At 44.2% G+C, this 26,262-nt stretch overlaps 1 protein-coding gene across 1 annotated transcript; it reads right to left on the bottom strand.

Moving 5' to 3' along the window:
- Window positions 1-66: 66 nt before the first annotated feature.
- Window positions 67-23,152, bottom strand: LOC123024079 (tetraspanin-36-like). Its single transcript, XM_044431372.1, has 7 exons — window positions 22,889-23,152; window positions 7,787-7,978; window positions 7,169-7,243; window positions 5,127-5,222; window positions 4,204-4,359; window positions 2,508-2,591; window positions 67-1,650 (listed from the first exon to the last, which is right to left on the bottom strand). Exons 1-7 carry the CDS (start codon window positions 22,946-22,948, stop codon window positions 1,564-1,566), a joined length of 750 nt encoding a protein of 249 aa, XP_044287307.1. The 5' UTR covers window positions 22,949-23,152; the 3' UTR covers window positions 67-1,563.
- Between the last annotated feature and the right edge of the window lie 3,110 nt (window positions 23,153-26,262).

Genomic DNA, 26,262 nt, shown 5'->3' with positions numbered 1-26,262 from the left:
TTATGAAGGAATTTTATGTCCCCAGCCATTTCATACCAGTTTTGTATTAAATGCATTACTACATAATTATTTTAAAGGTTTTATTTCAACTTAAGTACCTTCAACACTTTAATCCAAGTAGTTTTTACAGCTCTCAAGTATTAAACCAAAATGGTTTGGAAAACAAGTGATCATATATCTCACTGGCACATGTCTAACTGATTAGTTCTCCTTACAAAAGCATGAAGTTTATTATATATTTAAATACACAACAGCTCAGAAACATGCAAAACAAGCCACAACATAAAGCTTGCACTGCATTGCATTTTCACTAGGATACCCTTATGCTGAAGCGGCCATTCAAATCTTACTCATTTGGAACAGCCTCTATTTTCTCTGTGCAGTCTAAGAATCTAGGATGCAAGCAAGTTTCCACCGATAGTGAAGTTAAAGTTGTGTCACATGCTCAATTAGTTCCAGACAGACAGATTCCAGCACACACATAATCATTCCACTGTGAGCAACTACTGTAGGTTCTGGATTAGGCCCAATAAACCCAATCTAGCCAGGAGTTTTCATTTATACCCTAAAAGTTTAAGATATGGCAAGAGCTTGCTTGAATGAGCTGCATTCAAGAATCTGGGATCACAAGATTTAACTTTACAAATACTCTATGATATTAAGTTTACACTGCTGGTCACATGAAAAAGGAATGTGGTAGATGAAATCTGACAAATAGCCCATCAAAGCTGACAGTACCAGCCATTTCTTCCATTGTACAGGTACTACAGAAGACGATCTGCATGATTGCCAACCTCTAAATCCAAAGAAGCCACACCGTATCATGACAACCAGACATTTGATGAAGGTTGGCATTCACACTCGATAATCCTCCATGAATTTTGGGAATGCTCCAAAAGGCCAAGAGACACCAGCAAAAATCAATGGTCACCTAAAAGCTATTGTCAGCATTTGACAGTGTCCAGATAGTGAGAATATCTTCACAGGTGAATGCTAAAAACCATCTATTAAATTTTAAGCATTTGGTGCAAACATGCTGGCCATCCAGATCAGCAGAAAGCAGAAATTATTTTGCAGCTTTGCAAAATTACTCCTTGAATTACCTTTTAAGAAAACACACATACAACTATCTTGAAGAAGCATTACAGTCTGTATACACAAGGTTGCCTTTTTTGAGCCATGGATTCATGTGCTATTTTTATAAGGTAGTCTTTTCCCAACTTGGTGATCCCCAGCTGTGGATTACAATCCCCACAATCCCCAGGCAGAAAAGCCACTGCCATCCTGGCAGAGCATGGTGGGAGTTGTAGTCCAACACATCTGGGGCATAAGGTTGGGGAAAGATCTTCAAGGAAAGGGATTCATGGTAATTCCAGTGCATCAAGAGTCTCTGGACGAATAAATATACTAAAGCCAAGTTATTTCACATTGAATGTAATTTGTGGGAGCTACTGCCATCCCTTGGAATTTTACAAAAGCAGACTTTTTTTTTGTTCAAGACATCTTCTCCAAGTCCATTTTATTTGGGGAATAAGAAAAGGGGCATCCTTCTTTGTCTTCCTATCAAGCAAATGTCCCCGAATTCAGGGGCTGGTAGCCATTGTCTTCTTTCCTACAAGTCAGCACACAGGCACTGAGCATGCCAAAGAACTGAAAGAGAAAACAATTATTTTAAATATTTTCAGCAATCAAGGCATCTAGGTTCATATGCAGAAGAATTTACCATTCAAATATTTATTTTTGTCTGACATTAAGGCCATTTTTCCAGCCATTAAACTTCCTTTGTGCAAGTAAAAATGACAACCAGTCAGTCAGTCTTTATTTACCTTCTTTAAGAGAGTTCCAGAGTCAGTTCAGAGGCACCTAAACATCACTTCATTATGCACTGACCTAATTTGCATGACTCAACAACTTCATGCTGCTTTATTATGCAGCCCTGGCCACTTTCCATGGAGCATCTTTTTTTTCTCAAACAAGCCCCCGGGACAACCTGTGCTTATGCCAGAGTTTGTTCATGCCACAATAAGTTGGGTCATCTGAACCCAAGAGAGCAATTTCACTGTGGATTGCCACGCTCCGAGCCACACAGCAAGAGAGGTGTTTGTCAGCATTCTAACTTTTTTTCGGTCCACAGAAATTGCACAGATGTGTTTGTAAATAGATTTATCTACTTTTGCTGGTCTTTCGCAAGTGCGCAGGAGTGCACCTGTGGTATGTAGTCTGGCCGGGGCAAATTCCACACGTGTTTCCGCTGTCAAAGGGAGCACCTCTGTCAATGAAACACGGAAGTGTTTACAGGACCTCTGAAAGCAGGCGTAAGAAATATGGAACACTTGTGGAATTGTACCTCTGGCTCTTGCACAGCTCCTTTTTCTGCTGTATGCAACCTCTTGAATGCCACAACTCCATTTGGATTTACCAACAAGTTTTAAGCTTACTTCCAGTCCCAGGTGACTTCCAACCAAGACCCCTGCTTAAATATTTATTTCAGCTTTGGGATGAAATACCTTCATAATGGCAAACGACAGAATGACAATCATCGCATAGCTGAGGACGCCCTGCAGGCCAGACTGCACCTTCTCCTCGCAGCCCTGCAGGGATGCAAAAGGAAGAGATGGTCATAGAAACTAGGTGCCCATGAGCAAAACATTAAAAAGAACCCAAAGCAGATTTGAGAGTCACTTTGTGGGCCAGCAGGAATCCTTCATTACAGCTGAAGAGCAGGATGGCCAAAATCCTCGTCTTTGGCCACGTGGGTTTCCAAGATAGGGTCATTCAAGCTTAATTAATGCTCATAATCATTCGAAGTGGTTTCAGGCCGGGGGCTTCCCTCAGAACAGTTTGGGGAGGGGAACCCCATTGCAGGGAGCTGGTGTGGGTGGAAGGAGAGGAGAGGCAGAGCACCTGGAAAGGATGTGGCACAGGTGAGAAGCAGGAAAAGGAGAAAAGTAGGAGAACAATGATAAGAGCTGCAAAGATGCACAGCTGAAAAGCGCCCCCAAAGCTTCATTCAGCCCGTAATTGAAAGGCTGATTCTGCCTAAAAGAGGTGCAGCCTCCCTGCTGAATAAAGAGGTCTGCGGAAAGACAGAGGCACCCTGCACCAGGCACAGAAGTGCTGCCATGCAGATTGCGACTAAGTGAACGCCACTCCAGCACCCTGTTTCTACAGTGGCCGAGCAAGTGCCTTCGGGGGCCAGGAAGAGGGACACACTGCCAAAGGCCTCTCCAGCTTGTCTTCCTCAGGAGACCGCACTCAGCAGCCTCCTTCCACCAAGCCCGAGCAGTCCATGCAGGGGCTCCCAGGTGTTGGCCCTCCACAAACATGCCTAAGCCCTTTTTGAAGCAACTAGCAGCAGATGCTGTGCCTTGTGGCAGTGGGCTCCACAGGTCAATGATGTCTTGTGTGTGAAGCAAGACGTGCTTCCTGGTGACATTTGTTTTCTTGGGCAAAAGGAAAATGTGCGAGGTGCTGCTTAGTCAGCTTTCGGGGTCCCTTGGAAAGATGTCCACAAGGGTGCTCTTCCCTCAGAAGACTGACTTTCCCGTTGGCATGGTCACCAGCCCCTCCTCACCCTCTTCCACTTGGATGCTGGCCAGGCAGAGAGCAAGGAGGCTGGGTTACCAAAATCTGGTGACCCTGCCAGATGTGCTGGGTCTACAATACCCAAGCAGCCAGTCCCAACACACCTGCAGCATAGCATGTTGGGACAGCTGGAGTCAGCCATGGCATCTCCTGCCTCTCCTTCTCGCCCCCTCCATTGTCTGGACCAGAACAAGGGAAAGTGAGTGCGTCTGTTGCAAAGCTGAAAAGCAGCAGCATCTCCAAGGGTCTCACTCCAAGGTGGGCCCTCGGCCAGCTGCCTCCCCTCGAGGCAAACTTGTGGCCCATTTTAAAAAATTTCCCATATTTTTTATGCAAACGGAGTCATAGTTTTAAAAAAAAACACCTGACTGTAGGCAAAAAACAAAATATGTCTGTTGGGAGGATTTGCAGATTTGGGAGGGTGCATATTTTCAGAGCAAAACTTACAAAAACATTTGCACCAAATCCAATTCTATCAATGAGAAGGCAATGGAACGAAAGACACCATGTCTACAAGCCCCTAGTGGGGAGACCGAGAACCTATCAGTAGCTGGTCTACATCGCTCTGCGGCTTCAATTCCTTTACTCTCATTAACTTCGAATGCAAAATGTCCTTACGTGCAGGTTGAGAAATTCCAGTTTGCTCAGCTGGCCGGTGCAGTTCTTGCCAACATTTTGTTTGCAGCAGCTCAGGGGAACACTGTTGTTGCCGGTGGTGTTGAACCATTTGCTACCGATCCAGTCGGTGTAGTTGTAGACTCCACAGCACTGAAGCTGCAAGAGCAACCCAGTGGAATAAAAGTAAAGCAGGTTTGGGGGTCTCTCATGCTGAAACGTTGCCTTGTTTAAGTCATCTAAAAATACCAGTTCTCTTGGAAGAAAACATGACTACAGTCTCTTTGAAATATTTAATCAGATACTGTAGATGTCTCAACACAAATAAAACTCAGGTGACCTATCAACATTCTGAGAAAACTGATTTTTTTTTTACTTCCAAGGAGACAAGTTACTAGTCCTTATACATACAAAGATCACTTTCCAATACACACACAGAACAGACAATGCAAAAGTCAAACGTATTATACAATTGACATGGGCTTAAAAGAAGCCTGGCAGTAGCAAATAATTGTGACATATTTTACAGTACTGGAGCTATTGTAGCTAAGAACCACTTGGTTTGCTAATCGGTTCATACCAGTGGAAAATGCTGTCTGAAACAAATAGTTACTGAATCCTTTCCCTGAAATATGATGGTGTAACCAGAGAAACTGACCAGTAATTGTTCTTAAAACCCTGGGCTTATTAAAAACATGGGAAGATGCACTCTGACATTTCTTCATCTTTGAACAACATTCCTACCCCGACCCCTCCTTCCTCCAATGTTCAATACACAGTACTGTTTCTCAACACAAAAAGGACAGGTGGGCGAAGCCTGCAAGAGAAACCAGCATTGTTCTGTTTCCAAAACAGACATAACCGGTTGTTCTTCCAGAGGGAGAGTCCCTGAGAATAATTCCGCATCATACATCCCATTTCCCTACCTCCTGCTGTAGGTAATCGACCACGTGAGACTCTTCTGTTTTCCCATCATAGGCCTTGAATGCTTGCAGCATCGGTCCGTGCAAGTCGGTTTTTACCTGTAGGCAGAAAGTGCAGTGCAGCATTCGAACAGCAGCAGGCCCTCTGCTGCTAAAAGGCATCGCTGTATTCCCGCAGCAAGTTAAATGCAAGTGATATTTAAAGCAAGTGTCTTAAACTGCGGTTATTAAATATAAGCAGCAACATCAAACAGTTTCCACCTCTGCAGACACTGACTGGGGTGCTGGGAATGGGCCATGGGGTACCAAGTGACCACCCGGCAAGCAGCAGGTGAGGAGGGCTTCAGAAACAAATCCAATTTTCTGCTTATCATCAGGAGGATGCTGTGATTTAACTTGCATTTAAAATGCAAACATGCGTATGGGTAGGCCTGACATGTCAACAATATGGAAATAGTTTGAACAAATGCAATGGCAGGGGAGAAGAGCAATGTGAGCTTCAAAACTGAAGCAATGCCCATGGCCATCTAAAGCGTAGACCCGGAGGCCATTAAGTCCAGCAAAATCCCCCAGGCAGGCCAGCTGGGAGCTCCGTAAGCCGCTGCCGGCATGGTGTGAAACGGGAACATGCTTGCCATTAAGTAACTGTGCGACACAGAAGGTTCCAGTATGCTCCCCATCACTTTGGGAGAGTAATTAACAATGTCAAGGTCTTTGACCAATCTTTAATGTTTGAAGAACAGGCAACAAATGTAAATTGTGGAAGAATCACACATTGCGGGTCATGGAACTAAAAATGTGGAATCTTTTAGTTCTTCCATCAGTTTACAACAGAAGCAGAGCAGGAAACAGTGTATTGGTTCTGCTGAAACACCTCGCTCCTGCTTTCTCTCAACCATTCTCATTCTGGGTTGTTGTTGTAGGAATTTTTAAATTTAGGAGAGTGCAAAAAACCCTTCCCCTACCTTCAGCAGACCTTCCTAGCCCTTGCCTAACCCTTCCACCAAAACAAAAGCAGGGAAAGACACATGGAGGTTATGGTTGAATGTACTTCAACATTTGTATGTTGGGATCCTCCTCCTCACAAAGAGGTTCATTTTCTTATTTTATCCTTACTTTTAAAACAAGGCCATGGCTTAAAGGCAGGAAACCCAGCAATGGCACACTCCTAGAAAATGAGGCCTCGACAACCATGAGAACAGCACAAAATTGTCAAGATGCTCTATGGAGAAAGAGCCTGCCTCCCGCATGAATTTTAGCTGTGTGTGACATATTACATCGAAAGCACAGCTGGCAGATACATCTGCTTTTTTACTCTGAAGTACCCTCCCCCCACACACATCTAGGTCCTCGTGTTGGAGGAAGGGACTCTGAGCACGTGTTCTCCTCCATGGTCCCCATCCAGATTGTCAACATAAGTTATAGGCGGGGACCAAAGAGTAAGCCATTTATTTTAATCCATGCGTGAAGCGGGCACGGCTCGCCCGTTCTGCACTGGGTCCACAAAGGAGAGGGCAAGGTTTAAGCCCGCTGCACTTCCTTTAGAGCATGCAAGAAGGGCATCGCCGTTATGGTAACGTGTGGTTGGGATCTTCAGCAACTGGGCAGTATATATATTTACTAAAGTGATAAAAGTCTTAGATTCTAAGCCTGTAGGCAACGATCGCTTTGTTGTTAACTGGTCTGGTGAAAGTCACCCTGTCGGCTGATAAGCAGGGTAGGTATGCTTTCAATAAGCAGACAAACGCCATGTTCCAACCCTATCAGCCTTCTCAGGATTGTGCTCCAACGTCCACAAAGGGAATGCAGATCAGGAACAACAGCCTGACTCCTTGACTGGGGAGCAAGGTCAGGCTGCAGGGGCCAATCAGGTTCAGCTACAAAGAGACTCTGCACCTGTCTGGTCAGCACGCGCAGGCAGCAGCTCAGGCAAATCCTAGGTCTGGCCTGGCCATCCACAGCCCCGACAAGCCGAAGCAGGTTGGGAGGCGCTCAGAGCTGGATCGCACCCCCAGCCCGCAGTGCACATGGATATGGTCACCCACCTTTCCTCGGTAAATCACTCCAAGGACGAAGACTGCCACTTCAGCGGTAAAGATCAACAGGATAATGACCAGGAACTGAAGGGAGAAGAGCAGAGAGAGAGAGCTCATGTAGAGGCTTGCATCTTCTTCGGAAAGGTGCTGTGCACAGATGTAAAGTGTGCAATGAAAGCACGTGTGTCAGGCTGGGTGGTGCTTCTGCCCAGCAGGACAGCAGGAGACCAGCTCCCTCCAGGTACTGCTCTGGACTCTTAAAGAGTTGACCAAGCTTGGTCTTCTTCAAGCTGCAATCTCAGGAGCAGCTTCTTTTGGCCCACAGTCTAAGCCAGCCTTCCCCAGCCTGGGGCCAATCAGTCCTTCTCGTCCACCACTCTGCCCACTGGGCATGCTGGCAGGGGAGATGAGAGGTGAAGTCCAAAAGTCTGGCGGACACCACACCGAGGCTGGGCAAGACTGGCCCAGTCAAGACCAATCATCCTCTTTCCTTCCGGAGAGAACCGTTTGCCACACTTCCATCTGCCTGGGAATAAGAGTGCATGTTCCACACCAAGCAATCACCTCTGTATGATGGAATAAGGACCAAAAAGGGCCATTATTTTCAGTGACAAATGGAATACTTACAACGCCCAATCCAACCTTGGACTCACGGATGGTGGCGCAGCAGCCAATCAACCCAATTACAAACATCACCACAGAGATGCAAATAATGATGACTGCTGGCAGGAGAGCGTATTTGTCCTGGAGGAAGGGGTCATACGCCTTGTAGCTGCTGAGAACATATCCACCGACGTAGGAGAGCCCCGCTGCTGCCGCCTTCATAGAGAAACAGAGAGAAAAAGCTGGATCCAAAATGGGTCTACATATAAACGTTAACATGATTATTTAAATCACAGAACAGTAGAGTTGGAAGGGGCCATGAAGGCCATCGAGTCGAACCCCCTGCTGTTGCAGGACAATGGCTGCCCAGTTTCACCTTGAATGCCTCTGGTGTGGGAAAGCCCACCACCTCTCCAGGCGGCTGGTTCCACTGTTGCATTGCTCGGACAGTGAGGAAGCTTTTCCTGATGTCCAGCCTGAATCTGGGTTGTCGCAACTTGAGCAGATTATTCCGTGTCTACACTCTGGCATCAGCAAGAAGAGAGCCTGAGCTTCATTTAACCCTAGCCCTGACCCACCCCAAGTGAACCCAACTGCCTCTTTCCAATACAGTCCCAGACTGACTCCAATCACAGGGCCCAGCCTAGTTTCCATATTGCTGCTAGCTATGCCTGGTAAAATGCAAAGCAACACTAGGTTTCATCTTCTTCACTGGAACTTTGCACAATGCAACCCCCAGCTTCTTATTTCACCAGCCTGGCCTGGGGGGAGCCCTCACTCCCAACAACAGTGACTTCATTTGTTCAGACCTCTTTAAGCTTGCTTGCTCATCGGGCTATTCCTCATTCCATCGCCCAGATCACCCACCAGCCACCAAGCTCTGAAAACTGGTTTTTCTACCCTGTCCTGGTGCATTAAATGCAAGCGCAACAGAGATGAAGAGTTGTTCCGCTCTTATAGGAAGAAGCAAGCATCTGCCGGCAGATGGGTCAGCGGTCTAAACATGAAGCACATCCGGGATGCCTTATCTGCAGGCTATGGCCTCTCTGGGACAGGGAGAACGTGGCCTCAGTGGTGCAGGCGACAGCCTGAAGCCTGGAGTACTGCAATGCACTCTTCTTGGGCTGCCCTTAGGGCTGGTCCAGAAGCTGCAGCCAGAGCAGAATGCAGCACCTCGCTTGATGTTGGGAGGCGACCCTTCCTCCCCATCATGGCTTTGCTGAGGGAACTGCACTCACTGCCTATTCACTACAAAGCCAGGATTAAGGTTTGGCCATTGGTGTAACTGATCCAGCCCCATGAAGGTCCAGCTTTGGACCAGGATACTGGAGAGAGCATCTTCTCCTGCCCAGTCACCAAAGTCATCAGATGAGGCATTCCTGGGGTTTCTGCAGAGTGGTATGTCTGGAAACCCTTTGGAGCAGAGCCTGCAATGTGCTGGCACCCCTTTCTGTGGAACTCCCTGCCTGCTGATGCCAGGCAAGCCTCAGTATTTACTTTTGGGAGCTTGCTGAAGCTATTTAAAGAAGCGTTCCCTGCTTAGCCATCTAGATTTTATTCTTTTTTCATCCTTTTTATTGTTCACTATTCAGAAATGTTCTTGGAAGTTGAACGAAATACCTACCTTGTACATAATGAATAAGAAACAAGCAAAAACTTGAATACTTCTGCATGCAAAGCCCCATTTTCAAATATCGAAAAAACTGAACTTGGAAAGAAAAAGCTGATTGCTCCTAGCCATGAGGGACAGGCGGCCGACTCACAAGACGTACTTGATGATATTAATTTGCCAAAAGTTCAAGACTTCCTCTTCTGCATAACTGCCTTAAAACCCCCAATCCTTTTAAACAGCTTGAGCTACAATCTGATACACACTTGTTGTAAGTAATTCCCACAAAATTCACTGAAGCTTGTTTCCACATCGACATGCCTGATTGCCCTCTTCAAGGTTCATTCTTTTTAAACAGAGGCTGCGGTACAGTTGGTTCCTTCTTCTCATGCAACTAAATTTCCCCAATGGTTTTTAATGTTCAGAAACCCCATAACATTTCCAGTACTTTCCCCAACACCTTTAATAGAGGAAGGCAAAGGGAAGAGACCAAAGACCCAAGGAAAAACAGCCAGATGCCTGCCTGGTTCACACCATCACAACACTATGGATTAAACAGTTTGTGGGCCCAGTTCACACATAACAAGAACCCAGCGCGTGGCTTGAGTATGGTTGCTGAATTGCATGTTGTTATATGGGAATCCTTCACAATGGTTTAACTATGGGTTGCTAGCCATAAACAACCCAGGAAGCCTACGGTTTGTTGTTGCGTTGTAAACCCTGAGTGATTCAGGGTGAACAACCCATAGTTAAACCATGGTACAGAGTTCGTATATAACCTACTATTCAACAATCCATGATTCAACAACAACCCATATTCTGGGCTGTTGTTACGTATGTGCCAAGCATGAACAAAAGCCCAGAATTATAATACAACCATGAACCATAGGTTACAATTTTGGATTGTTTCCTCTTCAACAACCCAGAGTTTCAAATGAGGTTGTTTTGGAAACTTGTTGCAAATTGAAAGTGGCAGGTAAGTTGAATGCAGCATGAACACCTGCTTCCAAAACAACCTATCAACTCAACAACCCATAGGTGGTTGGTACGTGTGAACCAGGTCTTCATCTGGGAATGTTTAAATTTACAAGAAGGAACTACAATCTTTAGACTTTTCACAAAATGGTGGGGGCTCTCTTGGAGAAAGGAATAATCTTGCCAGTATTTGAAACTGAAAAAAAAACTAAGTAGCAATGCTACTTGGGCTTTTCTGTTCTTGACTGACACAAACTCAACAGAATTATAACAATGTGAAATTACTGACTGGAGCAGGGGCAGGGGGACCCTGAGGGAAGGGGCTATTCCAGATTTCTTTTTGAGATTTTCCTTGAATTTGGACTAATAAATGTGAAACAGTTATAATTAAGTATAGATTGATTCTTGATGTCTCTAAAGCTGTTAGTCCTAGAGTTGCAAAAGAGTGTGTAAAGAATAAATATGAAGAGAGGGATCTTTTGCTAACTAGATGTCACGCCTTTAAAATACAGTTCTATTGTTTTACTATTCTGTTAAATCTGATTGGCTCTATGAAATCACTTATATGAGTTATCTGTCAGTCTGGTGTAGAAAGCATTTGCCACTCTGAGATTGTAAAGCACGGTCTCCGGCATAATAAGCAAGGAGATATATCAAATCCCCGTAAACTTCCATATATGTTTTTGAGACCAGAAACAAGTGGAAGACTACATTCATTATGCGTGGCATTGTTCATTATATTATTATCTGCGTTTTCCCCCAGGATAACTTTCTGAAAGTGATTCTAGACAAAGTTCCTGTTTTGAAGTTAACAGCTCTATTGAGCAGGCAAATACAAACGGTCAGGGCATTTTAAGCATATCAGGAACTGAGGAAATCCCCCCACCCACCAGCTCCCAAGAACGCAAATCCTGTCCCTTGAAGTGCCATTTTAAGCCTGCCAGTTTCTATTTAGGGAAAGCAAGATGCAGATGTTGGTGCAGAGCATGCTCTTTAGCCTGTGTGGTTTAGGATTTGCCATTCTATTCTAAGGAAAACCTCTGCCTGGATAACCTATATGGCTTAATTCGATCTTACTTATATAGTTGTATTATATCACTATTATATTACTTATATCATTCAATGTAATAATAGATGTTACTTTAAGGAGTTTCATGGCTTTCAAGCTTTCACATGCAGACCTGGGCAGTGAGGATACTTAAAATGTGTGAGTGTTTGCAATTACAATTGTTTCTAGAATATATTTGACCTGTGAGCTAAACTCCATTTCCTGCTGGAATTCTTTTCCTTCCCTGGCAGCCCTGCCTTTTACACTAGGACAGATTAAAAAATATATAAGTCCAAGGTCCTGGATAGAAAAAGGTTTTCCAAGAAGTCTATTCTTTTGGGCTCTTACATAAAGTTGTAGAAGCCTGCACTTGAGGACGTCTGAAACTTCGATTCTAGATAGGATTATGAAGGTCAGATCCTGGTGACTGAACCCCAACAGGGTAAGGATGCCTGACACTGGGCTTAACAGACGATAGAAGGGCAGATTAATAATTTATTTTTTATTTATTTAAAACATTTCTATGCTGCCCCCATCGCAACAAAGCCTCAGGGCGGCTCACAATGTAATTAAAAACATATAAATAACACTAAATACAATAAAGATTAAAAAGCCCGGTAACATCTCGGCTAAAAATTTAAAATCCTATAAATACATAATAAATTAAAAATTAAAATAAGTTTTAAATAAAAAAAGTCAGCTTGGCGCCGAAAAACAAATAACGACAGCGCCAGGCGGACCTCTCTGGGGAGTGCATTCCATAGATGGGGCGCCACCGCAGAGAAGGCCCTCCTCCGGGTACTCACCCTCCTAATCTCATTCAAGGAGGGTTCCCGGAGAGGGCATCTGTTGCCGATCTCAAGGGGCGGGAGGGCATATATGGGCGCAAGCGCTGCTTTAGATAAGGGGAAGGGATGAGGTGCTCAAAGGATGGTGCCACACTCATTGCATGTGGTGAGAGAGCTGATGGAAAAGATGGTTAAAAGAAATTGTGAAACACCTCGGCTCAAAAGTTCATGAGGCAGAAAAGGTCAGCAGACAAGGGAGCTGCACTGAAAATCCATGGCTGAAAATAGTGAAGGCACAAAATGCAGAAAGTAGCAAATTCCTGATCCTTTTACTTATGATGTAGACCATGATTGCCTTGGTGAAAAGTGGCTGCATATTCATGGCCAACTGGTTGTTAACCAGTCTCGCTGGCACCCACTTATTATTATTACAGTTATGCCCTGCCTTTTTCCTCTTGCAAGGAACCCGAGCTGGCTTGCATACTATCCTCACAACAACCCTATGAGGTAGGCTGGGCTGAGAGTCAGTGACTGACCCAAAGTCACCCAGTAAGCTTCATGAGGACTAGAACCTGGAGCTCCCAGCTCTGCAATCCAGCATTCTAATCACCACACCACACCGGCTTTCAGAGAGTGTTTATGCATGAAGATTCTCAACCACCAACATTTAGTTCTGTACTTTCTGACCTACACTAAGCGATGGTGTTTCTTAGAGAGAAATGTTAGAGTGCATCAAAGCCGTAGAACTAGAAGGTATTGGAAATGGTTTGATGTGTGGCATTCAGTATCCAGACTGATGACACTGTCAGCAAAGAAACTGATCACCAGTCAATGGTGATCAGTTCGATAGACCAGCGCTAATACTGTTCCAGAACCGAAGATCAGGAAGACTAACCTAGCAGTCAGCACCTGCACATCACAGAGTAACACAAGTGGCTATATTCTTTCCTGAAGCAAAACCATTTCTATGATGTAAGGTTAACTCACTATCAGGCCCCGCTCATGGATATTCTTGGTTGCCAGAAACTATGGAAAAATCTTAAGGAGGCCAGAAATAGCAAAGAAAAAAGCAGAACTTCCTTGCTTTCTGGAAACAGGGGATGGCAAGCAAATTTGGCTAACAGAACTTATGAGAAATGTCTTAAATGCATTCCAGGTTCTACACAAAAGAAAAATGGCCGTGATTCAGCCATCAAGAAGCTGTAATGAATGGATGAAGGGCCTTTTCCATGGAACAAAATCCAAAAGGGAAAGATACTTGCCACTGACAAATCCAACCAATGGCTGAAAGCCATGTTGCAATGTGTGTGTGAAGGATGCGCCCAGCAGCATTTCTAAGCAGAATGTTTTCCTCCTGAGCTATTCTGTCTCTTATCAAAGATCTCCTATCAACACAGTAACTCACACAGTTTGTTCAGACAGGATTGAGATGTGCGCCAAACTCATCCCAGGAGAAGATGGTGTACTTGCTGATAAAGGATGTAAACAGCGGCCAGTAATTTCTGAAGCTTCCCACCTCTGGTCTTGGAAGTTTCACACCACCTTTTCATTTCTGTGTCAGAAAAGGATTCTGCAACTCAGACAGGCTGTGCTAGTGAACTCTAAAGTGCTCCCAGAAGATTTACCAAGTGTTCATCCTTGGCTGCTCCCCATCCTGGCTGGGGTGGATGGGCATTGGTTTTTGAAACTTCTAGAGCAGGGGCATCCAACCTGCGGCCCGTGGGCTACATGCGGCCCAGGATGGCTATGGATGCGGCCCAGATGCAGCCCAACACCATATTGTAAACTTACTTAAAACATTATGCAATTTTTTTGGGAACTCGATTGTGTGGTTCTTCAGCATGAACTTTGTAGATGACAACATAGTGTCATAATGTCATGTAAAATAAACATATGTATACTCTCTTAGGATTATTATCTGAGGACTTTTTTGCTTATCTGTGGTGGCGGATATCACTAAAATTATGCACAGGCTTCTTTTTGCTCATCATTTTTGTTAGTGTTTGTGCATTTAATGTGCGGCCCAAGACAATTCTTCTTCTTCTTCCAACGTGGCCCAGAGAAGTCAAAAGTTTGGACACCCCTGATCTAGAGGGATTCTTGGCTCAGGTGTTCTAGTAATGCTCTTATTTCTCTGTCCCCAATGGCACTCAACATTTCCAGCAGTCAGAAGTACTTAGAAAGGACAACTTGAGAAGCAAAGCATACAGAACTGATGGCTACTCATGGGTGTACCGACCATGGGCTTATTTAGCTGGGCTTGGAACAAAACTGGGAACGAATATCTTTCCATTAGGCAATCCCATTGAAGAATTGTTGGCTCAGTCACCCTGACTAAACCCCAGAAGCTCTTTACCCAGCATTAAAATGGCATCAATGGGGTCCGTTCAGAGAAACTCGCTTAAATGCAGCGTATGTTGATATAAGGTGGCAATGACTTGCCAAACTAATTTCAGCCCCCTTGTTTGCCTTTGCATCACTAATTTTGTTGTAGTGAGTAGCTGGTGTGTATGTGTGCCTGTTTGAGACCACAGGTGGGGAGGAAAAGGGGCTTTAATCATTACTGCTTCCAGAGTCCCAACTGGAATGGGAGTTCCTGCATTTGCTATTTGTAATCAGACGCAAGCAGCCGGTGGCACCATTTCAAATAGTCGGCAAAGCATGAAAGTCCCCTACTCCCCAAGACAGGTATTCATTTTATACTGTGAGATTTCAATTGCTCCATTTCCCATCATTTTATCTTCATGCAGGCCACAAAAAACCATTTTCCTATATATCTTTGTAATTACGGAAAATGTGTGCAAAATGGTTTAGGATAACTGTTTTTGTTACATCCAACAAGTAATCTCTGGCTTATGGCGATCCTATAAATTGAAGCCCTCCAATGCATCCTGTCCTATGTAGACTGCCTACTTGGCTCTTGTAAGCTCAAGGCTTTCCTTTCTGGAATCAACCCATCTCAAATCTGGACTTCCTCCTCCTCCTCTTCTGCCTTCAATGTTCCATAGAATGATTGTCTTCTTCAGTAAGTCTTGCTTTCTCACAATGTGTCTGAAGCATGCCAAGCTCAGTTTCATCATGTTTGCCTCCAAGGAAAATTCTGGCTTTCTTTGACCCACGTTTGGCCTTTTTGCCAGTCCGGGGTATTTGCAAATGTTCTTCCTCTCAGCTTTCTTCACTGTCCAGTTTTCACACCCTTAGATACTGATCAAGAATACAACCTAGTGGACAATCCTGACCTTGGTCTCCTCCAAAACATCTTACACTTGATGATCTCTTTTAGTTCCAAGTCTCAGTCTTCCTCCAATTTCTTGGAGGCATTCTCCACTGGAATATGGTAATTGGTTGTCTGTTAAAAACTAGTCCAATCAATTCATTCCTCTTCTTGATCTTCAAAGGGAAAAACAACAACGTTGTGGATTTTTTGATCACCAAAGCCTGGTCATTGTTGGTACTTTTCAGTTTTCACTGAAGTCGAATGGCAACAAAGTCACTGACTTTAAGTGAGCTCTGCCATTCAGTTTTATCAGCCAGTTTAAATAATTAGCAGAATTAATCAGTAAAACAGGGTGGTGAACCTCGTTCCAACCTGTGGGCCAAATTCAATCTAGGAGAAGCTGTCAGGGAGTGCATTCTAGTAGTGGGTGAGAGCCCAAAGGACACAGAAAATTAGTATATTATAGCTGGACAAAACCACCCTATGGCTGCTAGACTTTGTCCATAGGATAGTTTGGGCATGCCGCTCAACTCAAAGCGGCGAATTGGACCCCTGATCCCAAATGCATTTAAAGAACTGCACTGGCTGCTCTCCAAGGTCAGAAAACAACCTTGAAGAGGGTGTGAAGGGGGAGGGAAGGATCCTGGGGCAGTTAGAATTAGATATCCTATAGGCACTACAACTTCTTTCCCTCCCGCTTCTACAGTGGCATTGCTAGGCAACTGAAAATGGCCACCCGGCAAAAATGCAGAGCAGGAAGTGAGGCAGAGTGGAAAACACCTCTGTTGTTTCCTCCTCCTCTGCACTAAAGGAGAATAAGAATTCCAAGTTGCGAGGTTCCTGCTCACCTTGATTGGATTGGGCCCCAAAGTTCCCACTGCCAGTCAGTAAGCCTTACGAAGGAGATTTCAACCATTCACAGTGGGGAAAGTACCAGTCATTAAGGTAAGGGGCATGCCTCCACGGAAACCCCTGTAGAGTCCAACTGGGATTCTCGGAAGGGCCAAGTTTGGTCCTCTGGATATGAGGCTCTTCACTGCTGTCTTAGAGGACCAAGATGCAGGTGAAGATTAAGCTTCTTTCCTCCATCATTTTAAAACAAGCATTTAGCCTTGCAAAGCCAGCAGAACCAGACTCCCTTCCCCTAAAGTGGTACATTCATAATGCTCCCACTTGCAGCCTGAACTGATACAGTGCAAGAAAGCTTTACCACTTAATTATTTGCATTGTCTCAACCCTGGTGACCCCCAGATGTTTTCTGCTGCAACTCTTATTCCCAACCAGGTGAAAAAGAGGCATATTAACATCTCCATTAGTAAAGTTGCCCTAACTTCTCAAAAGGTCTACATTTAACTACTTAAGAGTAAGCAGGTGTAAGCCTGCTCCTCTGTAACGGATAATTCACAGGGCCAGCCCAAGAAAGCTTACTGCCCAAAATAGTAGGCAAGATGCCCTCATGTCCCATTTCAACTAGAGCAACAGCTGAATCGTGCATCAACACTGGTGACGCAGCAGCAACGCCCATCACATCTGAGGGGAGCAAGCTAGCGCTGAGGTGCAGAACAGGCTGCGTGGAGCTCTGCTTTCCTCCCGTACCTTCCCCTGTGCCTCACCTGCCCCCTAGAATCTGCCACCTGAAGCAGCCACCTCACTCGGCCTCATGATAGGGACCTGGAAAATCAGAGTTCCAGAGAACACAAGCTTTTTCTGCACAAGGCTGTATATACTTTCGGTTTTATTGCAGAGCTCTGCCCAAAAATTCTTTCTTGGGTTGCCACTACACAGCCTCTAGCTCGGGGGTCCTCAAACTTTTAAACAGGGGCCAGTTCACTGTCTCTCAGACTGTTGGGGGGCCAGACTATAGTTTGAAAAAAATAAGAATGAATTCCTATGCACACTGCACGTATCTTATTTGCAGTGCAAAAAACCAGGAAAAAACAATACAATATTTAAAACGAAGAGCAATGTTAATCCACATAAACTTATTTGTAGTTCAGTGGGATGTATGGGCCTGCTTTTGGCTAATGAGATTGTCAGTGCCCGGTTCCATATTCGCTCCTCTCTTCTGCATTCAGAGCCAACGCATGTGTGCAATAGGGGGGAGAGCAAGACCAGCACAGCAGCAGGAGCTAGCCAGAGCTAGCAGAGAGAGCCGGAGCACAGGCAGTTGAAGGGAGCTGTCACAGTTTGGTGCGTGCGTCAGCTCTCTGCTAGTCTCCGAAACTGAAAGAGTTTCAGAGTACATCTGTGCCAGCTCACAGCTTTTGGACTCATTCGGAGATTGTTTTCTCCGAATGAATCCAAAAGCTCTGAGGCGGGCTGAGTAAATGACCTTGGCGAGCCGTATCTGGCCCACGGGCCATAGTTTGAGGACCCCTGCTCTAGCTGATGTGCTGCTAACTGCAGAATAGCGCACTAGGAAAAAGAGTGCCACTTTTCTCATTGTAATTGAATGCCTCTGTTGGAAGTGCCAACAGACTCTGTCACAAGTGAGCTGGAACGGGAAAACCAGGTTAACCAGTTCAGCAACTAGCTGCATGAACTCCAACACATCTGTGCGAGTGTTTGCTTTAGAGGCATAATAAAGTGCTCAATGAGACTATGTGCTTATTGGAATGCGCGTGCAAACCCTGTGATCTGTGCATCTGTAAACTTGCTACTGTTGGTTTCTTTTTCCTTTCTGAAAGCCTGGACGGGCCCCTTCTTTACTCCGTTTGCGTAGTCTTTGGAGCCAGGCAGTCTAGCTCCTCATGGAGACAACAGTCAAGGAAAGCCTTGTGAAAACTTCCAGGTCCAAAGTGCATTACAGGAGAGCAGGTCCTAGGGATTGCACATCAAGTTTACTTTATGTATTTGTTTTATTTACATGTATTTATAACCCGCCTATAATTGCCGAGGCCTTCCTAGGTGGCTTACAATGCATAAAACATATTAACAGAATAAAACACATTAAAACATAACAAATTAAACATCTATAAAATTAATTTAAAAGGGCAACAGCTTGCAGGTTAAATGTTAAAAGTTTAGTTGAGGTTGAGGTTAGTTCACTTCATGCCCAAGAGCCATTGCACGATGTTAGAAGTGGAGTACACAAAACTCCCCGAAGAAGGATTTTCCATGCCCCTTTATTGACAGAAAAGGGGGAAGCATTTTAAGCCTTCTGAACTGAGCTTTACAGGAAACTTGGAGGAAAATGGGAACAGTGACTGATTACAAGTATGTCTGACAGTTACAAAAACAGAAGAAGGTTCAGAGGACCACAAGAACCCGCAATGCAGCACTGATAGGGGAAAAGGAATTAAAAATGGCTAACCACAGCCCTGATATCGAACAGATCTTGAGAGAAAGGCACAAGCCGAAGCCCTTCCTGTTGCGCAATTTGCTTCCAGGAACCGAGGATCCTAGACTCAAAAGCCCACTGAAGAGTCTAAAGATAAGGCATGGTTTCTAGTTAGCTTCATTCAGGTGCGCAATGAACAAAGCAGAGTACAGAGTAACTCAAAAACTCAACTCAAGGTCCCTGAACAAACAATTTGCAGATCTTTTATATCTTCCTTCAGCCACAGTTCCCATCAAAAGGCCCCTAGTTGTATTCCTTTCACCCTGCCATAATTCTTACCTTAACATTATCAGTGTTTTTCCTCCCTGATTTTCCTCCCGTGCATTCTAGGCAGTCATGTCCTGATGACCACCTCCATGCTTAGATCAGCTAAAACTAATCTATGCCACAATTAGTTTGGCTATAATTCATCTAGCTAGGGTTAATCTCTAGTTTGCCAAGAACACCCACCCTCCATAAGGGCCCTTCAGCCTCTGCTCCCAAGTCAGGCCAACCTTCCCAAGTGCAAAAAATTATTGTGTGCTTAGGAGAAATCCTGCTATGGAATGTCTCCAGTTCTGCAGCTTCTGTGCAATGGGGGAGTAGGCACAGACGGCTTCGTCACAGCCCTTGGAGAAAAATCCCAGTGCTGTGATGTCAGGGCCTCTGCCAAGTCAATGCTCAGGGACAAACCTGTCTCCAGCCATCCAGACTGCAAGCTCAAAGATATGATCTTGGACACCCCCTTATTGCACTTGAGGATAAGCAATCAAGCAGCTCAAAGGCCTTCAGCCAGGCTTAGGTAACAGCAGGGATTACAGAAACCAACATTTTGGGCATTCAGCACAGAGAGGAAACCCCACAATCTGCCAGGAAACAGAAACAAACAGCTGCAGGCTTCTTAAAGAGAAATGTCCAACTGTTGCTGGTAAGTCTTCAGCCTTCTTCCCAAGAAATGGAAGTTAAGGTGTCATCTCCATTTTCCAAGCGAATGTTGCCAAATGGGAAAAGAGAATAATTCATGCTGTAATTAGGATGCATCAGCATGTAGGCTTAGTGCACCTGAAGGATGTGCCCCCGGGATTCTTCTAGTCCTGGATAGGAATGTAGACAATATTTGTCTGCGACCTCCCCAAATTATGTTGAGCATTTTTGCTACACTATGTGGAATAAGGCAAGGGAATCCTTTTGCAAGTATATGGGCTCTGTTTACACATCACAACAAGCCAGGATTCTTCCGAATCCTTGCTCATGATTAATGAGACAACAGACTGAGACAACTGGGAGTGGCTAAACAAACCATGGGCCTTGTTTCTATGGCTTGTCACTGTGTGTGAACCAGGAACCCTAATTTATTTTCCCCCCCAACAAGCCAGAACCTTAAGCCAATACCAAACCATGGTTTATGTGATTCCCTCTCGCCAGGGGAGAGACAAACCAGAGTTCCAGGTTTGCACACAATGATAAACCATGGAAAGAATGTGCATGAGCAGAGTAAACAATGAGCCAAGGTTTACACTACTGCATTCATGCTCTAATTGTGGGCTTCCTGATGGGCAGCTAGTTGACCATCCATGAGTGGCCTGAGTAACAGGGTCCTTCACTAACACTGTTTTTATCATGTTGTGTAGGGTTGCCACCCCTTTTTTGATCTGGTTGAAGGATGCATAAGTCATTTCCCAACTATAATTGCATTTGCAGGACAAAACTCGCCCTGGACAGACGAGTAAATTCAGTTCACTCCTACACATTTGCCTAACCCTAACCCTAACCCTTTCTGTAGCTCAGCCTAGTTCAGTCTTCCTGTGCTTCAAACTACATGAACACACAAAGAAGCATAAAGCTAAATGTCAGAATGCTGCAGAATAGTCAGTAACCCAGAAACAGAAACAATCCAATTTTCTTCCCTTAAGCTTTCAGAGCACTTCCCTGTAATATGCCTAAAGCCGAGATGCTTTCTCATCTTTTGGGAACTATACACAAATGGGATTATTGCAACATCTCGGGTTTTGCAAGGCAGTGACTCCCAGATGCCGCCAATAACAACAACAAATCATCATCACTATTTATTAAAAGATCCGTATTGAGAGGTAATATGAATAAAATGTATGCCTTGTATCAGTGAGTGGTTAATTTAGTTAAGTGGTGTGGGGGGCAGCGGAGGAAAGGTAGCATTTAATTTTGCATTAAGGCAGCATGCTTTAAGCTACAAGCTTTTCCTTCCAATACCACCATGCACAGGTATGCAGGATGAACTCTGCACATTCTCTGAGATACCTTCCTCTTTATTATTAAGCGTCTTTCAGGGTGAATTTCTGCTTGCCACACAATCCTTAAAGCAAAGGTATTGAATTTGGCCTGTGGGTGAATTCCTTTTTGTTCCCAGGGGTTGCATTCAGGAATGGGTTGGACCAATCAGAACAGGTCCAAAAATTTCAAATGATAAGCTTCAAGTTTTCACTGCTAAACAAAACCCCCTGAGAACTACCAAGTGCAAAAACCTGGGAACTACCCAGCCATGAAGGTCAGAGAAGAGTGGGTGTAGGCCCTGGAAATTTTGCAGAATAATCTGCTATTATCATAAAGTCAGAGAGTTGAAAGAGATTTGGCAGTTTAGCTAATCCTAAAAACCACCCTTGAACACAATTTTCGGGTGTTCAAAGCACACGTTTTTGTAGCTTAGTTTCACAAATATTCAGTGTACCGACTGTGTGGTTTTTCTGGCTAGAATCATGTGCCTTTAACAGCTAGATGACAAGTCGATGAAGTATCTCCATGTGTAGTGAGGGGGGAAAAAAGAACTTTCCAGATTGTGGGTTGATGGTACATAAGGCACCCAGGAGGCTAAGGCTAAAGCTAAGCGGGCTTGGCCCTGGCCTGAATTTGGAAGGGAGACCACATGAGAACCACATGTAGCCATCTTGAGTTCCACAATGGGAGAGAGATGGGATTGAAATATAATAAATGAACTTCAAGTTCGGAATTTCTGGTTATTTCTGGCTCTTAAAGGCGCAGCAGGGCAGCCGGAAAACAGAACTGGAAACCTTTTTGAGACATGAAAGTCATGAAAACGAATGGGAGAGTGCCACCACATAAGAAAAAAACCCACCTCATTCTGTTTATGTGCCTTAAACTACATAAATTTAGCAAGCTGCCCTTGTCATGTTGCAAAGAAACTGCCTCACAGTGCAATCCTATCCTAATCCATGTGTACCAAGAAGTAGATCCCACAGAATTAAGTAAGGCTTAAGTAAGTGAGTGCAGGATGATCTGTTATTCCTGAAGGACAAGCTAGCAAGGGCGAGCAGTTTGTAGGCCAGAAGACATGAAGGGCCACAACTCCCATCAGCCCTAGCCAGCCTGGAGCCAATGGTGAGGTTTCATGGGAGCTGAAGGCCAAAACACATGGAGGGCCAAATGTTGCCCACCCTTGCCTTTGAGTGACTCTCCCTGCACTCAATAGGGCTTACTTTTGAGTAGTCCTGTATCAGATATTACTAGTTGTTGGTTTTCTTAACACGTACAGATTGCCCAATAGCTAGAGCTCTCCAGGTGGTGTACAACTAAATTCAAAAGGCAAGACAATTGCAAATACACTGGAGAAGAGGAAAGGTGATAATTGGAGAGAGGAGGTAGGAGTCTGTAAGCTGCCTCGACCTCGCTGCATGAAAAAGGCAGGCTGTAAATATAATTAATTGATAACACAAACAGCATGAAGATAAAGTCAACTGCAATGGGGGAAAAAACAGGGCAGCTGAAAACCAAAAGTTTGCACCATGCACCGGGACCTCAAATGCAAAGCTTGCAGTTCACTGTAGAACTCATGAAAGTTTCCATCACAACAAAAATCAACAAAAGCTCTTATATAACCTGTCCATCCGCCAAAAGGTATTTAGTAGCCCACATAAAACCCTGCCATATAAATTAGGATGGCAAGATCCCACGGTTTCACGCACAAGCAAAGATTGAGACCTGGGTCTGTTCAGTCTCTCGTGCTCACGTATTTGGCCGGGGATACATTCTGTGGAACATGCAAGGACTTCCTTCAAAGCAACTTTGCACAGGCTGTACCTCCAGCCTTCTCCAGTTACGCTGCCTCTTGTTGTGAACGGTAACAATAACAGCAGAAAGTACAGAAGCCCTGAGGAAGACATCTTTCCATCCACTTACCCAAAAGACGAGGCTGATCAAGAGCAATACAGTCTTGGAGGCAATTACTCCAAAGTCCATGCTGTCCTCTCGGGGTGTGTATTATTAAGGAAAAGGAAAAAATAAATAAATAAAAGAGCAAGTTTGTTGGTGCCTACCAAACAGAATTAAGAGACTACGCTAGGACAGCTTTGTGTGCGCCCATCCGCTCTCTAACACCTCTGAGACTTCACTGAGCTTTACTAGTTGGAGTCACATGATGCACTCCTTGCCCTCCCCAGTCACATGCTTTTTATATACAGTACCAAACACCACCTTTCTGTAGCCTCATATTCCTCTCCAGGACTCATCATTATTATGACTAATAGGGCTACCGTAAACCTTCTGAACAAGCAGCATGAGCAAAGGCAATGTACCAAATAGTTCCTAATAGCACATCCAGCCCAACATGACTTTTCCTCTAGAAAGGCTCTAGTCTCACCTATGTTGAAGGTAATGGCATGTTTCAAAATGGGGTCATCCCATCCCACCCGCCACCCCACAGTTGCTCCCTATAGATGTGCCTTGAATAAGACACAGTCTTTAGCAGAGGTTAGCAAGTGATCATGCTTTACCATACAGTGAAAAGGGTTCTTGCAGATTTCTGCAGATTGCGTTGTTGATTTAGCAAGGCTGAGCAGTGTTTGGTCCTTCAGATGTTTTGGCTTACAAGTCCCAACATTCATCATAGTGGGAGTTATGGGGACGTAATCTGGAGACCAACTTGTGCACTGCTCAGGAGCTTTGTTTTCTAAGTAGAAGCTTGTGGCTTTTTTCAGTACTGGAATTAAATCGGGATGCAGCTTTATCCTTGCAAAGCTTTTTTTTTGTAAGGGCCTTTACTTCTTGCAGCAAAGCCCTGGTTGAACCTTGGATCTCAGCGATGCTAGAAAATATTTACAATAATATCTACTAGGAAAGATTTGTGTGTGCACATGGAGGGGAGGGGCCAACCAGAAGAAGTTATATTTAATTTAAAAATATAATAATGTATTGTCAGCAACAATATTAAATTAGCTATCTTTTTAAAAGGAGAATTGATGCTTCATATCACCAGGCATAACTACAATTCTCCAAAGGGAATCCAAATACTTTACAATATAATCTGCCATATTAAGCAAAAGTCCCAGAAATAACTCTGTTTGACAAAATTGGACTTACTTCTAAGTAAACATGCAAAGGATTGCTCTGTTATGCATAGAACTTGGAAGAGCTGCATCCCTCCCATCCTTTCTTTTCTTCTTTTTTTGGGCTAATTTAACCCAACAGTGATTTTGTCCATACTAAAATGAATTTAGGCCATTCTAATATCTGAGTGTTTACAAGAGCTGAAAAAGGCAGTCAAACACAGGACAACACTCATTTATAGGGTTGCGCTAACTCAGAGATGACCCAACAGCATGAAACAACAAGCAAAACGACTATCTGAAAATGCAAAGTAACAGTGATTCTCTGAGATCAGGATGTTGTGGACAAAGTTCACCACCATCAAATTACCACAGTATGGTTACCACAGCCTCAGCAGTGCCTTACAGAAATGTTTGGAAACGATGCAGACATGGGCTCCCCCTTTGGATAGCGACTGTGGCTTTAAAATGCACTGTAAATAACCAAAAGCTAGTGAGATTTGATACAATTCTAAAAAGACAGTTGTATGTTCAGCCTTGAGAAGGGAAGACTGAGGGGGGACATGATAACCCTCTGTAAGTACCTCAAAGGCTGTCACAAAGAGGAAGGTCAAGATCTCTGCTTGCAGATGCCAGAGTGCAGGACACAGAATAATCCATTCAACCCAGATTCAGGCTGGACATCAGGAATAGCTTCCTCACTGTCGCAGCAAGGTGACAGCGGAACCGGCTGCCTGGAGAGGTGGTGGGCTCTCCCACACTGGAGACATTCAGAAAGAAACTGGACAGCCATCTCAGTGGGATGGTGTAACCTGATGTCCTGCAACAGCAGGGGCTTGGATCCAATGGTCTTCATGGCCCCTTCCAACTCTACTATTCTGTGATTCTATGATTCTATAACCAGCATACAAAGATTCAATAGTAAAACAACAGATAATATTATAGAGTGTTCATTAAAGCTACTAACACCATTTTCATAGCTGGAATGCATCTTCTTTGCTCCCACAGCAAATGGGGCATCTACTGTATATAGCTAGCATATAGTTGATTATCAGCCAGTAATTGCATTACAAACATGGGGACTTGTATCATGGTATTGCTGAATATTTGCTTAATTTTTCTTGGGTGTCCAGCCACAAGGTCAGAACAACAAATATGGCAAAACTTCCATCTGATAGTATTCAAAAATACCTTTCTGCATCACTATTTTGTCTTGCTTGTTACACTTTATAGCCAAATCTTGCACAACTATTTATCCATGCAGTAACTACAGAAGATCTGCTTGCTTGCTGTTACTTTTCCTTACAGTCCAGACACTTCTTTTGCCCCTGTTCGTCTTGTGTGTAGCCCCACCATTTCCTCTACTAAGAGAAATCGGGTGAGATACAGCTGCAATCTTGCAAAGCTTATCTTTGCAGATTAGGCAGAGCAGGACCTGTGCGTGCAGTCCTGAGCTCTATATTTTAAGATGGATGCACAAGAACTGAAGTGCTGCAGAGGAAGAGAATGGCCAGCAGTAAAGAAAACAAGTCCATTTGGGACAGGTTGAAGAAACTGGGTATGTTTCACTTGCAGAAAATAAGAAGGGCAAAGACACATGGTAGAGATGCAAATATCTGAAGTGCGGGCTGTCCCATAGAAAGGAGTAAACTTATTATCTGCAGTTCAAAGAGCAGAAGTGGCCCTAAAAAGCTTCAGCTACAGGAGGGAAGATTTTGGATGAGTAACAGAATTACTTTGATATTCAGAGCAGTTGAACAGTGGCATCAATTACCTGGAGAAGTCGTGGTTTCTTAGTAAATAAGGCACTATATCAATATTGATGCATAGCTGGCTTTCAATGCCCCTTCCAAATTTATGCTGCTATGATAAATATTCCTTCCCTCTTCCACAGCTCTACCTCCAAGTCTCCTGCTGTCTTAAATACCTCTCCATTCATCCTTGTTGCCATGTACCACTTTACAGTCCTGTGAATTTCTACTCTGAAATAACTCTCATTAAATTGGATAGGTAGCTCCTGGGTAAATGTGTCTCGGATTGCAGCAGAAGAACCGAGTTGTTCAAAAGCTTGCATGCTACAGTGGAACAACTAATTTAAGAGCTACACAGAAATATTCCTTAGGGTCTGGGTGAGTATATAAAGGAAAAAAGAGAATTTAATATATATTTCTGAGTGATGGTGTAGACACTGCAGTTGGTGTTGTTACCTGCCATCAGATTGTTGCTAGT

Source organism: Varanus komodoensis, unplaced genomic scaffold (assembly GCF_004798865.1).
Source record: "Varanus komodoensis strain SLA01 unplaced genomic scaffold, ASM479886v1 scaffold22, whole genome shotgun sequence".
In the NCBI taxonomy this organism is placed as follows: Eukaryota; Metazoa; Chordata; class Lepidosauria; order Squamata; family Varanidae; genus Varanus; species Varanus komodoensis.
Note: the sequence above shows the minus strand (reverse complement) of the source record. Positions and strands in the feature narration are given on the sequence as shown.